This window comes from Mastomys coucha, unplaced genomic scaffold, assembly GCF_008632895.1.
Source record: "Mastomys coucha isolate ucsf_1 unplaced genomic scaffold, UCSF_Mcou_1 pScaffold16, whole genome shotgun sequence".
NCBI classification, from domain to species: domain Eukaryota; kingdom Metazoa; phylum Chordata; class Mammalia; order Rodentia; family Muridae; genus Mastomys; species Mastomys coucha.
Genome location: NW_022196898.1, coordinates 45,490,906 through 45,507,961, shown reverse-complemented (window position 1 = coordinate 45,507,961; position 17,056 = coordinate 45,490,906). Strand labels below are relative to the sequence as shown.

Genomic DNA, 17,056 nt, shown 5'->3' with positions numbered 1-17,056 from the left:
GGCAGTGACAGAAACTCGAGAGTTCATTTGCTAATCTGTCAGGATTTCCACATATGTCAGAGGTTCTGGAAAGGACTGTGATGAGATGCTGTAGACCAAGGCCAAAGTCAAACAGGAACCAGGATAGAAAGCGCCAATGGCTAAAGACAGTGAATGTCTGTTTGCTTTTCAGAACATTGAGCTGAAGGTTGAAGTGGAGAGCCTGAAACGAGAACTCCAGGACAGGAAACAGCATCTAGATAAAACATGGTGAGTTGCGAATTGAGCTCTCTGTGTAGAGCAGTGTGTACGCATGAGCTCCATCCTGCCCAGACTCCAACTCACTCACTAGAGAGTAATCAGTTTGGAACCAAAGCCCTGAGCCTTCCCCTTTGCATTTTAATGTAGGCTCTAATTTGTGATTTGAAGCTATGGGTTTCATGTTTTCTTTCCCTTGGGTGTGTCTGTTACTCAGATGTGTCTGCTGTGGTCAGAAACACCTTGCCACGGACACGCAAATCTCCCAGACCCGAGTCTGTAAGTTTCCTGTTAGATAGGAAAGAACTAATAAGGAGGAAGTGAATGTTGAGATATTTGCAGGTAGCATTTATCAGAGGTGACCAGTCTAATAAGATCTAAAGCATAATGTTTAAGGAAAATGGTCACTCATATTCTTCTGTGAAAATGGGGATTAGGACATCATTTTTGGTATGGTTTATTGACTTTTTTTTTGGTTTCTCTGTGTAGCCCTGGCTGTCCTGGAGCTCACTCTGTAGACCAGGCTGGCCTCGAACTCAGAAATCCGCCTGCTTCTGCCTCCCAAGTGCTGAGATTAAAGGCATGCACCACCACCGCCTGGCTGGTTTATTGACTTTTAAAGTGAGAAAAAAAGCCGGATAATCCCTAGAGGAACTCTAGTCCTTGTAAATGAAGACACTCGTGAAAGGATAAAACCAAGCATATGTCTGCATTATTTCTTTGTAACGACAGAAAACTTGAAGCAATTATCCATTAATAAGCCAATGGCTGAAGATAGTTCAGTGTACCTGTCTTGTGACCTATTACACAGCTCTTAAAAAGAATGCACTCCATATTGTTCTTGTTAGAAAAAGCTAAGAGGAAACATGAATGTTTCATAGTACAAGCCTCGTGGGGCAAACATGTATGCTCTAGTTTGTGTTTCTGTTGCTGTGATAAATTATTGATCAAAACCAACTTGGATCAGAAAGAATTTATATTGTCAGGCAACAGTTACCACTGGAGGAAGACAGGCAGGGATTCAAGGCAAGGCAGGAACTGAAGAGATCGAGGACGAATACTGCTTACTGGCTTGCTTAGCTACCTTCCTTGTCCAACCCAGGACCACAGGCCTGGGGATGGCACTGCCCACCTCCTAGACAAAATGACTCTAAAGACATGCCCACAGGCAGATCCAATGAGATTTACTTTTCCCTGGTGTGACAGTATGGTTGCTTTGTTATATATACATAGGGAAAAGAAATCAAACCAACTTGAGGGTTGCTACCAAACTCTTGGAAACTGCTTTCATTAGGAGAGTAAGGTCAGAGGCTGGCAAGAAGAAAACTTGATCTTTTTTCCTTTTGTATACTTCTGCTTGGATGGCTACTCTAGCCAGGCACCATGGTACACACCTGTGAATTTAAACTGGGATGGCTGAGGCAAGAGATGAGGAGTTTAAGGCAACCAGACCATGTAGCAAATTCATATTGAAGAAGACCACACAATGAAACGTTGTCTCTATAAACAGAAGAAAGTTAATTTTATAATTGTGTGGTTTCTGTCATAGTCTAAAGGACAGTTTTAAATGATGGTGTTAGAATATATAGCCTGTAATCCAAATATGTTTGATCTGATCTGATCTACCTTTTGTAGCAATAGTATTTCTTGGACTTTAGGATAGCTAAGTAAGATCAGAGTTTCATATTCAGGTATATTCAAGGTGTTGGCAATAAATAACAAAAAAATAAAAAAATAACAAACAAACAAAAAACCAAAAAACAAAAATAATATATAAAAGGGTTTTCTTATTAGGATTGAGTCTTTGGTAGCATCCATTAAGAAAACTTGCCTGCTATTGTAGGCTCTAGAAAACTTGGAATAACCATAAAGCAATGTATATTGAGATTTCTGTAATGCTTCAAAATTTTATATTATTTTTATTCTACTATGATAGTATGCTACTATAGGTGGCATAGTATTCTGAAACATGAAAAGTTGGGATGTGGGGAGAATTGATCTCGGAATAATGAAAACATATAGTCTCCATTCTGTAGAGCTCTGTACTGGCTGGTTTTGTGTGTCAACTTGACACAGGCTGAAGTTATCACAGAGAAGGGAGTTTCAGTCGGGGAAGTGCCTCCATGAGATCCAGCTGTGGGGCATTTTCTCAATTGCCCCTTGTGGGTGGTGCCATCCCTGGGCTGGAGGTCTTGGGTTCTATAAGAGAGCAGGCTGAGCAAGCCAGGAGAAGCAAGCCAGTAAGAAACATCTCTCCATGGCCTCTGCATCAGCTCCTGCTTCCTGACCTGCTTGAGTTCCAGTCCTGACTTCCTTTGGTGATCAACAGCAGTGTGGAAAGTGTAAGCTCATTAAACCCTTTCCTCCCCAACTTGCTTCTTGGTCATGATGTTTGTGCAGGAATAGAAACCCTGACTAAGACAAGCTCCTAGTCAGGCAAATAAATTGCTCAAGGGATGCGGAGCCAAAGGAGAAGCTGATTCACAAACATTGCCATTGTCAGATCCCTGAATTCCTTCTTTGCATTTTGTCCCTTCCTCCTTCACAAAGGCTATACAATGCCAACACCAGAAGACAGGGCTAGCCTCTGAGATGGTGCTGACTAGCAACCACTATACACCGAGGCGTTGCACCGTACCTGGGGAGGTCCAACCCATCTCCACAGAGACAACCTCCCGATCTAAATACTGCAGTGCATTAGACTTGGCGGTGGTTTATCAGCCTACGATTTCATGTAGTAGCTCTTCCCTCTGAGAGCAAGAAGATGGTTCATGGTTCTCACAAAAATGACTTAAAACACAAACAAAACCTAACCGGAGTTAAGATAACTCAGCACTTGATTTGGCCCCCAAATTTCTGATCCTCAGATATCCAGGGACAGTTGTTGTTCACTATAAATAAACTGCTGATACCTCACCCCCTTCATGCTGGCGCCTGGACAGCCATTCCTAGGGATGTCAGAGAAGCCACTTGCAGCCAAAACCTGAGGATATGCAGATGAAGTGTCTGTTCTCTGCCTGGGACCGTCAACACTGGATAGAACTGTGTAGAGGCAGCCCTGACTCAGGACAGGTCCTCTCTGCATTCCTGGTTGTAACGGAGGGCACTTTTGTGGACATGAACTTCATGTCCTGGCAACCTAAGTGGAATGAACATTTAAAAACCTAAACAGCAAGGAAGTGGGCTGCTGGAAAACCCACTAGGTGAGCCGTTAAACAGGAAAGTCCATGACTGTGGCCTTACCTTCCCCCATGAGCTCCTCCTCTTGAAGTCATAGCAGTCGTGGTGTCTCAGGGAAGCAGGCTTACCCTCCTTGACAGGCAAGGAAGAAGCTAGAGGTCCTAAAAGATGAGATGAAAAGGCTGGGCAGGGGTTGGAGAGATGGCTCAGCGGTTAAGAGCACTGACTGCTCTTCCAGAGGTCCTGAGTTCAATTCCCAGCAACCACATGGTGGCTCACAACCATCTGTAATGGGATCTGTAATGCCTTCTTCTGGTGTGTCTGTAAACATCTACAGTGTATGTATATACATATATATATATGTATATACACTGGGTATATACACAGTGTACATATATATACACTGATTATATATATACTATATATATGCATATATATACACTGATTATATATACATATATATGCATATATATACACTGATTATATATATACATATGTGCATATATACACTGATTATATATATACATATATATGTATATATATAATTTCAAAAAGAAAAGGCAGAGTGGTTCCTGGGAACAGTGCAGAGCAAGTGTTTCTCTTTCTCCTCCCTGGTCCAAGTGAATGGCTGAAGTGATCTGAGTCTGCAGATGAAGTTTGGTGTCTGCTCTAATTAGCCTATGCTATGCCATCATAGGGCCGACGCGGAGGATCTCAACAGCCAGAATGAGGCAGAGCTCCGGCGCCAGGTTGAAGAACGGCAGCAGGAGACAGAGCACGTTTATGAGCTCCTAGGGAGCAAGATCCAGCTGCTGCAGGAGGTGAGGGTTGTCCACAGGTCCACAAAGACAAGGGCAAGCAGTGCCCCAGAGCCACTCACTCTATTCTGGCCAGTCTGCTCCCCTTTGCTTCTCTAGTCTATCAGATGTCCCTGTATCTTCGAGCTCCTTACCACCACTCAGCTTTCCTGCTTTTATCAGGAATCCAGGCTTGCAAAGAATGAAGCCACACAGATGGAGACCGTGGTGGAGGCAGAGAAGGGGTGTAATCTGGAGCTCTCAGAGAGGTGGAAGGATGCGGCCAAGAACAAGGGAGATGCATCAGGAGACCAGGTGAAGCCTGACCAGTATTCTGAGGCGCTGGCTCTGAGGGACAGGTAGGTGTTTTGGTGGTCTTCTTTTCTGGGGCTGCCTTTTTCGTGTTCCCCGGTGTTTTAGCCAGGGTTTCTATTCCTGCACAAATATCATGACCAAGAAGCAAATTGGGGAGGAAAGGGATTATTTGGCTTACTTCCCCATTGCTGTTTATCACCAATGGAAGTCAGGACTGGAACTCAAGCAGGTCAGGAAGCAGGAGCTGATGCAGAGACCATGGAGGGATGTTCCTTACTGGCTTGCTTTCCCTGGCTTGCTCAGCCTGCTCTCTTATAGAACCCAAGACTTCCAGCCCAGGCATGGCACCACCCACAAGGGGCCCTACCCCCTTGATCACTAATTGAGAAAACGCCTCACAGCTGGGTCTCATGGAGGCACTTCCCCAACTGAAGCTCCCTTCTCTGTGATAACTCCAGCCTGTGTCAAGTTGACACACAAAACCAGTCAGTACACCTGGGTTGGGGAGCACATTATAGTCATGCTGCTCCCCTTTAAGTACAGACAGTGGGGTTTCCTCCCTTTTTAAGAAGCCATGTCTCTCTGGACCAGATTTCCTATTCAGGTTGGCTCTTCAATGGTATCCAATAGGAAAGCTCCCTGGTTTGTGGCAGGAGTCTATGTAGAAACAGGTAAATAACGGAGTGGCTGAATGGTTGCCAGAAGAGATTCCTTCTGTTTCTTTGGCCCAGGAGGATTGAAGAGCTGAGGCAGAGCTTGGCTGCTCAGGAGGGGCTTGTGCAACAGCTGTCTCAAGAGAAACAACAACTGTTACATCTGCTGGAGGAACCAGGAAGCATGCACATGCAGGTAAGGTTCAGGCTGGGTGGGCTGAGCACCAGCTTCGTAGTTTCTCCAGCACTGTGTTGTTACCGATTGGGACACAACAAATCACCACACACTGCGCAGCTTAGAACACAGCATACCTTTTTACCTTGTGAGGTTTTATGTCAGGGACCCAGATGTGGCTCAGCTGGGTCTCGGTTTAGGGTCCTGTAAGTCTGAAATTCAGGTATGGACTGGGTTTCTTTATCTCGAGGAGGACTTCGGAAAGGATGTCTAAGGCTCCAGGTGTCACTGGCAGAATTGATTTCTGTAAGGCAGCGGCTATCATCGGCTAGAGTAAAGACTGTTGCTCCCCTAGCTCCTTGCCTCTTTCTGAGGGCTCGGCTGACTAAGACAGGCCCACCTTTTGGTTAATTTAAAGTCAACTGATTACGGAGCTGGAGAGAGGGCTCAGCAGTTGAGAGGGCTCGCTGCTCTTTAGACCAGACTTTGGTTGCCAGCACCCATGTCAGGCATCCCACAACCACCTGTAGCTCTAGCTTCAGGAAAGCGGACCTCCTTAGGCCTCTGTGAGCGCATGCGCTAACATGCTCAGTACCCCCCCACCCCAAGATTCACACACACATAATGAAAAATAAATGAATGTTTTTAAAGCCAATTGATGAGGAATCTGCATTATATTTGGGAATTCTGCTCACTTTTGTCATGGACTGTAGCCCAGTTGTGCAGTGACATTTCCATTGTGCTTGCAGCACAGTATTGTTTAGAAGCCGATCTTTTTCTTTAGCACTCCCAGTGGGTGGAAACTACACAAAGATATAGATAGCAGAGAATTTATGTGGAAAACTTTAGAATTCTCTCATCAATACCGAGTGCTTTCTTACTACAAATAACATGTTCTTAAAATAAGCTTTATTGTTTTTTAAAAAAAAAACTTTCAAATAAATAAAAATATTACATGTCAAAACTAACTAAACCCAAAGTTTATACAACTTATTGAAACTATATATAGTTAGAATTAGCACTCAAAATGAAAGTGCGGAGTTTCCTAAGTTTTACACTTTCAGGGCTGAATACATTTTATGCACTTATCCACCACCCAAACCCAAATTATCCACAACAGAATTGGAACTAGAAGAACAATTAGCTTCATATCCTCGGTATGACGCGTGCCCACCGCCTGCCTTCAGCCCTTCTCATCCCATTATATCCGGCCTTTTCTGTTCTAATTTCTTCCTGTTACACCGAGCCCACATGACATTTGTTTATATATATATTATTATTGGCCAGATTCCAAGTATTTGAGAGGATAAGTGGTTTATGCCTTTCTAAGATTTTTGTGACCTCACAATATTATACATTACTAGCCCATCCATTTTTTGCAATATTTTAAACTTTATTTTTGTTAGAGCTGAGTAGTAATCCATTATATATGGTGTGTGTATGTGTGTGTGTGTATACCAAATTTTATTATCCATTCTTCTGTTGATCTACAACTAGGATGATTCCAGTTCTTTGCCATGGTGACTAAAGCAGCAATAAATCCAGGGTGCAAATATCTCAGTGGTGGGATATAGGGTTCTCTGGGTGTGTGCCCAGGAGTGAAATAGCAGGGTCATATGGTAGTTCTGTTTTTAATTTTAGGGGAAATCTCTAAACTGATTTCCACGGTGACTGTATTAATTTGCATCCCCACCAATAAGAAATAAGGGATCCTTTCTCCTCATGTCTTCTCCAACACTTGTTGTCAGGTTTGTTGATGACAGCCACCTGACAGGGTAGGGCAGTATCTGATCATAGTTTTCCTTTGCATTTTCCTGATAGCTAGGGAGATTGAACACTTTTAAAAATAGTCATTGGGCCTTTGTCTGTCTGCCTACCTGCCTGCCTGCCTTCCCTCCTCCCTTCCTTCCTCCCTCCTTCCCTCTTCCTTCCTTCCTTCCTTCCTTCCTTCCTTCCTTCCTTCCTTTCTCTCTCTCTCTCTCTCTCTCTCTCTCTTTCTTTCTTTCTTTCTTTTAAAACTGTCTATTCAGTTCATTTGCTCATTTATTGACTAGCAGTTTTATTTCCTTAAAACTAGTATTGAATTTCTGGTGTTCTTTGTAAATTCTAGATATTAGCCCTTGTCCGAGGTATAGCTGGTGGAGATCCTCCAACCTCTGGGCCATCTGTTTCCTCTGTGGTTGTTTCCTTTTCTGAACAGAAGGTTTTATTTTCATGTCATCCCATTGGTTGGTACTTAGGGTTAGTTCCTGTGCTACTGCTGGTTTTGTTTTGTCTTGTTTTGTTTTGTTTTGTGAAATGTTCTTGAAGCTGGAAATATGGCTGAATGGTTAAGAGCACTGACCGCCCTCTTATAGGACCCAAGTTCAATTCCTAGCACCTACATGGTGGCTTAACAACCATATGTAATTCCAGTTCCACTAGGAATCCAGCACCCTCTTCTGGCCTCTGTGGGCACTTCACGTACAGGTAAAACACCTGTACACACAAAGTAAAAATAAGTAAATATATATATATATGTATTTATAAATATATATATATATATATACACATATACATATACATATATATATATATATATATATATATATATATATATATATATAAAGTTTTTGCCTATTTTAATATGTTGAAGAGTACCCCTGTGTTTTCTTCTAAATGTTTCTAGTGTTTCAGGTTTTCAGTTGAGGTCCTTGATCTATTTATAAGTGATTTTTTTTATAAGGTGAAAGGTAAGTATCTAATTTATTTCTGCAGGTAGAAATCCAGGTTTGCCAGTGCCATTTATTGAATAGGTTATCTTTTTTCCTAACTAGTTTTGCCTCTTCTGCCAAAAGTTAAGTAAACATAGATTTGCCATTTTAGTTCTGGGTTCTCTAATCGTTCCATTGGTTGAACTGTCTATTTTCCTGCTAGAACCAGACTGTCTTTGTCACTATAGCTCTATGGTATAATTTGAGGTCGAGTACTGTAATATCACCACCATTGATTGTTCTTACTCCTTAGGATTGCTTTGTCTATTCTTCTGTGGTTAAAAACTTTGCTTTTATTTTTTCTAAACCTGTGAGATATGACATGGAAATTTTAATTGTTACTGCATCATATCTGTATGTTAATTTTAGTAGTATAAACATTATCATAGTATTAATTCTTCCTAGCCAGAACACAGAATATTTTCCAATATCTAATATCTTCTGTGATTTTCTTTTTTAATAACATAAAAATTTCATCTTAGAGGTCTTTCACTTCTTTAGTTATATTTATTTCTAAATACTTACATTCTAAGGAGCTGGTGAATGGAATACATTTCCTAATTCTTTTTCAGGGAGTAGACTGTATAAATGAAAGCAACCAGGTTTTCCTTTCTTTTCTCCTTAAATATTGATTTTGCATCTTGCAACTCTCCTGTGTTAATTAGGTCCAAGAGTTTTCTAATAGACGCAATAAAGTCTGTTAATTAAAGAATGATGTCATCTTCAAATGGGGCGGTCTGACTTCTTCTTGATCTATTAGTATTTCTTTTATGTCTTTCTCTTGTCCAATTGCTAAAGCTAAGACCCTGAGCCTGTTTGCCCTGCATATTGTTTAGAAGCAAATCTTTCCCTTTAGTATTTCAAAAGGATGGTAATTACACAAAAGTATAGACAGATACCAGAACATTATGGGAACAGTCTTAGAATTCTCACAGCAATGCTGAATGGCTTTGACTACCTAGAACATAGAATGTGGTTTTCATGTTGAAGAGCACACCTCTACTATGGAGAAAATTATTGCAATATCAACTACATTGTTTTTCTTGGAAATAACCATAGACCTGACCTTTAGTTTACTAAAGCCAGACTTTCTAAGTGAGCCCTAGAATGTATCTCTGCTTCAGCAACACAAACAATATCGGGACATTTTCACGGTTTTGAATTGTTCTTAGGGTAATAAAACACAAAAGGTGCATTTTGCTGGCGCCTGCCAGCTAGTACAAGTGAAGCATAGGACTCTCTTTCTTTCTCCCCATGGCCTAGACCTGGGGTGAGTAGGCCTCAGCTCTCATGCCCAGACTTCTCCCTGATCTAGTTCTGGGGAGTGCCTGGCTGAGGTGGGTGATGCAGAAGATGATTTGGAGGGCACAGAGTCCATTCTAAGTCATAGTCTCCAATAGAAACTCCTGCTAAGTTAAATCGGAGAGCAGGTCAGGATCTTACAGGCCATCAGGGGTTTCTGGATGCTCTGAAGCCAGGTCTCAGCCATGGAGGCATTTTCATAGACCTTACACTAGATCAGCTACCGCTGTCCGAGGACATGATTGGAAGTGGGTCCTATACACTAGACTATCCAGCATGAAGTATATCTCCATCTAGTCACAGAAGACACTGTGAGGAGGGCAAATCCAGATCCAAACTTTTGCCTGAGAAGGTTTGACTAAGACTCTCTGTTGAGGACACAATGCAGAGAGACCACTGGGGAGTGTTTTCTCAGTGTTGATGGCTGAACAGAGTCAATGCGGTTTACGATCCACGGACTGGGCTTTCATGTGGACTTGCTTGTGTGCATTTTGAGAGGATAGGTAGCTCTAAGTAGGCTATGAAAAAAACATATGGGATGGAGCTGCGTGGTAGAATAATTTGTGTGGATTAGTCTATTGGCAAGAGAGTACAGGTCTACCCCAGGCATTTACAGAGGCGGGCCAACTCTGGTGGTAGAGGGTGGAGACAGGGTAGACATCAGGATTCTCACTATGATTAGAGGAACTGGTGGAAAGCTTGTCAGATACAAATATGACTGTCAGTTCAGGTCACCTTCTCCCTATTATAGCTGAATCAGATTACAATAAAGAACACCATCTTACAGCCCAAGACGATATTGACAATGGAATAATTGAAGCCAAGGATGTGCCTTTTGATTCTGAATTTTTCCCAAGCTCCCAGCTCTCCTTAGTCAGAACAAAAGAAAACAAAACAAAAACAGTCTGTAGTTTATTTAATCTATACTTGGTCAGTTGTGGCTATTTTCTGTCCATTTCGCTACACTCTTAAAGACGTTAATTGTTGTTTTGAGGAATTCAGCATCTTGAGTTAAAAGGAGCCCCATGTGCTGCTCTGTGATTCTTCATTGCTTTTACAAAGGATTAACTCCTTACCATGAGGAAAGAAATGGTTTTTTGAAAGCTTTTGTGATTGATACTGTAGAGGATGTATTAAAAATCCAAGTTTATTACAATCTGCTTTGGTTATGGTAATCTGCCTTTTGCCCTTCCCTTGAGGAAGATGGGTGACACTTTAAGTAGGTCAAGTTTGTGTAGGGTGCCATGGAACAGTTAATGGTGAGTGTAGAAAGTCTGAAGCTACAGGAGAAATTATGAATCATTTCTTTTGAAGAGTGTAAGAATTCTAAAAATAAAGTAACTTTAAAGATTAAAAGCTTGTAGATTCCTGTAAAACATATATTTGAGGTTATACATTAAACATTATAAACTTAAAGTATGTTTTTTATGTTAAATGTATGGAAACCTTAAGTAGTCCCCTGCTCACTAAAGGGCACCTCTATTTATTACCTAGAACAATTATGAAGCTTGAATGTGTGGTTTGTAACACTAGAGATAGGGACTGGCTGGGTACCAGTTTTTACATCAGATTTTAAAAGCAACAGATTGTTATTTTCAAAAGACAAAATCACTTGTATTCTACTCTAAGGAAATGCTTAGAACAAAGTTACAAAGCATCCTAAGACATAGTGGTGTCAGCATCTAGGGAGAAAACGAATTAAATTCCATAATGTGGACCACCTTGGTGTGCTTCTGAAACACTACCTAGTATCTACAAAGCTTCAGATGCTGCATGACCTGGGTTGCTATGTTGGCAAGATCCCAAACAGGTGATTATGCCCTACGTGGTGAGAAAGTAGCAAATCTTCAAATAAAGACACACTCTCCATTGGTTTGCGTAGTAGAGTAATTAATGGGAAATGGAATGTCTGTTAGCACTCTGTTTTCATATGCAACCAAATCTAGTTTTAGCTTCAGGTGATTACAAACATCTTGGATACTACTGTCAGTGGTCAGTAGAACGTTCGAGTCATTTAGAATTTGAATCAATGGTTTGTCCTACACAAGTCATGTGAATTTCTTGCCTCCTCTTCCTCCTCATAACAACTAAAGCAAGCCCCACCACCCCATGGATTTCTAAAATGCACATTAGCATGTCCTAGAGTCTAGGGAAGCTAGCTTTAGAGGCATGTAATACTAAAATAAACAGGAATAGAAATATGAACATGGTTCTGAAGGGACCCACAAATGACTATGATCAATTGGCTCTGTCTTTGGGAGTAGAAACCCCTTAAATCAGGCTGTGAAGGCTGAATATACCAGGCAGGTAGGGGGACAGGATGGCCATTGCTTTGGTTTGATTCTGAAATGTCTCTAGCAGACTCATGGCTTTAAACTCTTAGTCTCTGCTGAGACCTGTACAACTTTGGACTTGACCTGATTGGGGTGGCAGAGAACAAAGAAATGGCAGATACAAAAAAACCCATGAAGCTGGGATGGATGGGCTATGCTCTTGGATAGAGCAGTACCAGCAGCCACCTGGAAACTTGGTGCATTTTTTTATATACAGCATGATCAAGGAAGTAGTTAGCTAATCTCATACGGTCTCTGAAGGGAGCAGTCTCAGGCTGCAATCACCCAGGGTGAGGAAGTATGGCTGATACTTTATGTAAATGATTTAGCTAAAGGTTAGTCTTTCATCAACATTCATACTTGGATGGGGGGAAGTCTTTGTCCTTCTCTTGAGCCTGACCTAGGGGAGGCTTTGCCATTCCCATGAGTCTGAGGCCCTGGCATCCATGACATGGCTGTACACAAATCAGCAGTACACATTCACAAGGACTTTAACCTCCTCCCCATAGTCTCCCAATGGTGGAGCTGTTTTATGAGGTTCTAGCACCTTTAAGAGGTAAAACCTGGCTAGCAGAAGTAGCCACTGTGGGCCCAGGCCTTCAGCTATAGCTCAGCTCACCCTTTGGCCAAGTTTTCTCTGCTTCCTGTCCACTGGGATGTAAACAAACTCCTTAATGCTCCCACTGCCATGGGCAAGAGCCATGCCGGCCTTTACACCTTTTCCATCTTCAAACTATGAGCCAAAATAATCCTTCCTCTGCTGACTCATTTTTGTCGGCGATGATTAACGTAACTGCTATGATCTTTCTAGGCAGGGGAGATGTATAAGGTGGCCTGGAAGGGACTTAAGGAATTAAGAGTAATTGCTGTTAGCAAGCATTTAAGAATTATGGCAGAATATAGCTATCTCCTGAGAGGCTCTGACAGTACCTGACTAACACAGATGTAGAGGCTCACAGCCATCCATTGAACTGAGTACAGGGTCCCCAATGAAGGAGTTAGAGAAAGGACCAAAGGAGCTGAAGGGTTTGCAGACCTTTAGGATGAACAACAATATGAACTAACTAGTACCCTCAGAGCTCCCAGGGACTAAACCACCAACCAATTGCTCCAGCAGCATGTGTATAGTAGAGGATGGCCAAGTCAGTCATCAATGGGAGGAGAGGCCTTTGGCCCTGTGAAGGCTCTATGACCCAGTACAGGGGAATGCCAGGGCCAATAAGTGGGAGAGGGTGGGTAGCAAGCATGGGGAGGGGGGAGGCAACAGGGGTTTGTTCTTGTTGTTTGTTTTTGTTTGTTTGTTTTTTGGAGGGGAAACTGGGAAAGGAGAAATCATATGATATATAAATAAAGAAAATATCTAATACCCTCCCCCCAAGAAAAAGAAGTATGGCTGAAGGCTGAAATACATAGTTGGGAAAATCCCATAAATACTCACGATAAGAACTTTATGTTGTAAGCAGTGGAAAATTCTTTTTTAAAGCAAGAGAAATAAAAATCATATAGTGTGTATTCTAGAAAAGGCAGCGCTGACGAATGCAGGTGGTTGATGCAGCCTCATGAAAGCAAGATATGGCTGCCCACGGCTATTAACTGCTTCACCAAGTGCATTCTGTGAATTAGATAGGAGTAAAAGATAGAATAATTACAACCACCTTTTCCCTCTTCTCAGCATAACGTGTGCTGAACCCTGTTATTTAAGATGCCTGATGACTATGCTGTGGTCATTCTCCTGCCTGCTGACAGCAGCATTGTCATAGTTCCGCTGTATTTACACCCACACCTCTGTCTGCCATGACAATGTGCTCTGAAGGGGGCCAAAATTTCATATCTAAACTTTCAGTCCTGACTGCCAGGGGCTAAAGAGTCCTCTTCATTGCCAGAAAAAACATCCCATAATCTCCAGCTGACGCTGAGGGACAACGATGCTCTAGTACTGAGCCAGTGTCCACATCCCTACCACTGTTCTCTCGGTCTTCACAATCAATCGAAACCACTGTGGTTGGCGTGTGGCCCTTAGAAGAAATGGGAGCCCACAGGCCCTGCTCTTCCAGGTTAAATAGTCAAGGGAAGACTGCTTATGTACCCCAGCTCCCATTAGTAAGCACTTCCCATGTATTATGGCAGCATGGGAAGGTAGACTGTGTATCATGTGAGTACAAGAAACTTCACTTTAAAACCTTTAGTCCTTTTACTGTTCTGTATGGTCCTAAGAATGATCTACCATGGCTGTGCTGTCCATTTTGAATGAATGAATCTACTAGGTACATAACAAAGAAAAGTAAAAGAATCAATAGATGTAGTGGATAGATAACAAAACACCATGCAATTAATTGAGCACTTGAAGCATCCAGCATAAACCCATTTCTGTGACAAACAGCATGACTAAATGCAACGTGGGGGGGGGGGGTTAATTTAATCTTACACCTCTCAGAACTTCACTGAGGGAAGTCAAGGCAGGAACCTGGAGGCAGGAACTGAAGCAGAAGCCGTGGAGGAGTGCTGCTTGTTAGTTTGCTCATCATGGCTTGCTCAGCCTGCTTTCTTAAAGACCCCAGGACCATTTACCCATAGGTAGCACCACCCATGATAGGCTAGGCCCTCCAATATTATCATGAACCAAGAAAATGCCCTGTCAGCTTCCCTACAGGCCAATCTTCTAGTGACATTTTCTCAATTGAGATTCTCTCTTCCCAGATGTGTCTAGATTTGTATCAAGTTGGTGCCCTGCTCAGTCATGCTAGAGTTTCTGAGCAAAGGCTCTGGGCAGAGCAGACTATTCTCTCTAGGGATGTGCTTCCAAGCTCCATTTTTATGGGACAAACAATAGTGATCTCTGTTGGAAATGGTTTTCTTCTAGCTGTTCTCAGACACAGTATCTGTCACACTCTTAGCTGCTCACTCGCTCTTCCCACTACTGAGTGGAGGGGCCAGCCTGCCCCAGGGACGGAAGCTTTAGAGGAGACAAAGGAGAGCTTTCTCTCTCTGAGCTCATGTTCAATAAACTTAAATAGTATGTGTCAACTGACCAATATAATGTGCATTACATTATCACATTAGGACAGGTGCTTCTGGGGCTAGAGAGATGGGCTCAGCAGTTGAGCGCACTGGCTGCTCTTCCAGAGGTCCTGAATTCAATACCTAGCAACTGCATGGTGGCTCACAACCATCTGTAATGGGTTCCGATGCCCTCTTCTGGCACACAAGTGTACATGCAGACAGAGCATTCACATACACAAAATAAATTTAAAAAAAAAAAAAAAGGCAGGTGCTTCTGCATCTTATTATTTGATTACATTAATCTTACTAACTTTTTAGCTGTTTTTCCTTTCTGTCCCATGACATCCATTTAGTAAAATTATTTAACTCAGTATTTATGAACTTCTATTAGATAATCTATTAACTTTCTACAAAGGTTTTACAATTATATACATGTGACAAGCCACTGTGGCAGCCCTCTAGGTTTGCCTCTAGTCCTTCTGTGTGTTCATTCAGAGCCACAGCTTGGAGCCAGGGGACTCAGTAGCTGCTGCACCTCGCCCACCTGTGTTTCTCCGGGCAGTTGGGTAAGTTAAGACAGTTAACAGAGACTCTTTCTCTTCCTCGGTGAAAGGAGCAATAGTCAGGGAAAATCTGATAGCCGTTCCAGATTCTGATATTTTTTTTTCTTACAGAACAGGAGATGCTTCTTTCCAAAGCTTTTTTTAAAAACAAAACAAAACAAAACAAAAACAACAACAACAACAAAAAAAACAGGGTCTGTGGAAACAGGGAAACTGTTTACTTGCAAACAGAGGTCGGAAAGAATTCTTGCTTTGTATTTTTCTCATATTTTCTCTAATTGTTAGACAGAGAGAGGGAGGGAGGGAGAGAGAGAAAGAGAGAGAGAGAAGAGATATTTCATTGTAGGCACAGAGTTCCCTCAAACAGGACCTTCCCACTCGGATCCGCAGATGCTCAAGCTTTTACATTCATGCCTCTTTTACACTAATGTAAACAGCACTGCTTACAGTCAGGCATATTTCCTAAAATAGTAAACATTCCAGTGTTTCCATGGAGCGATCTGACGTGGAGGCTAATGCAAGAATGTGTTCAGAATGCTCACGGAGGAGAAGGAAACCCTTACAGGGATTCGGAGCCTAGGCAACACCAGACAACTTCATATAAGGAGGGTTTTTTTTTGTTTTGTTTTGTTTTTTTGAGAAGCTTTTAGTTCCTCATGTTAAGTTGATGAATGCTGAACTGGAGACTCATACATAAATTCTCACTCAGCACTCCCCGCCCCCAGTCATAACCCTCATTAATAACAGGTCTCAGGAGTAAGAGCTTCTCAGCAAAAGCAACCATAGCTTTGACACTTGGAGCTGCAGAGGAGGTAGAGAGGGGGTCATCCAGAGTCACCAGCAGGGTTTACAAGGGATGCTGAGGACTTTGACACTTGGAGCTACAGAGGAGGTAGAGAGGGGGGTCATACAGTGCCATCAGCAGGGTTTACACAGGATGCTGAGGGCTTTAACACTTGAAGAGGAACACAAGCTGTATGAGGGATACAGCTTGTCTCTCAGAAGTTATCACCTAGGAAAATCAATTACTCAGGGAAAATGTAAGGTAACATAGAAAGGAGGAACCATTGTGGACCATGGTAAACAGCCGAGATTTCGGTATGTAAAGCATGAAAGTGATTTAAGTAAATGGAGACAAAAAGGGAAAACACTGGTTTATCCATTCAATGACTGTGATCTAAGTGCTGTCTTAGACATTTATGTCGCTGTAACAAAAAGCTATCCTGGGTAGCTTAAACACAAGAGAAACTTATTTCTCTTAGGAATGCTAACATGCATGACTGTATCTGCATTTTAATGTCTGCGTTTCCAAATGTACGTTAGTTGATGGAAAGCATGGTTGTTTCTTATTTCTAGCACCTGGAGGCCATGTACTGGTTTGTGTGTTGTCACAAAGCCTAACTTTTGTGGCTTTCCTTGGACATGTCACTTTTTTTTTTTTTTTTGTCTGTTTGTTTCATCTTATTTGCCTGAATCATTTGTGGGGCGGGGCAGAGCTTTTAGTAATTAGAAGAGTTAGAGCAGTGAAACCCAGTACAGCTGGCTTGGAACATGGGGGTTTCCCACTTCTCCTTTCTTTGGAAACTCCCTCCTAAGCCGAAATTAGAGGTTAGAAGCACGACAGCTCTATTGCCACACAGTGGATACAAAGTGACACTGGTTCCAAGAGAAACTTCTCAGACTCTAAATGGGGGCACCCACAGCAAAACAAAACAAAACAAATAAAATGCTAACACAAGAATACTTGT

General features: G+C 42.2%; 1 protein-coding gene across 12 annotated transcripts in view; it reads left to right on the top strand.

Annotated features, from left to right (window-relative positions):
- Positions 1-17,056, top strand: part of LOC116093483 (myomegalin) — a 193,134-nt gene that overhangs the window by 92,961 nt on the left and 83,117 nt on the right. For all 12 annotated transcript variants that reach the window (XR_004119725.1, XM_031374950.1, XM_031374954.1 and 9 more), the window contains exons 5-8: positions 173-249; positions 4,115-4,238; positions 4,398-4,573; positions 5,261-5,378. Coding sequence is in view for 11 of the 12 variants with exons in the window: in XM_031374950.1 (XP_031230810.1) it covers positions 173-249; positions 4,115-4,238; positions 4,398-4,573; positions 5,261-5,378 (495 nt within the window). In the remaining variant the exon portion in view is untranslated. The remainder of the gene's footprint in view (positions 1-172; positions 250-4,114; positions 4,239-4,397; positions 4,574-5,260; positions 5,379-17,056) is intronic.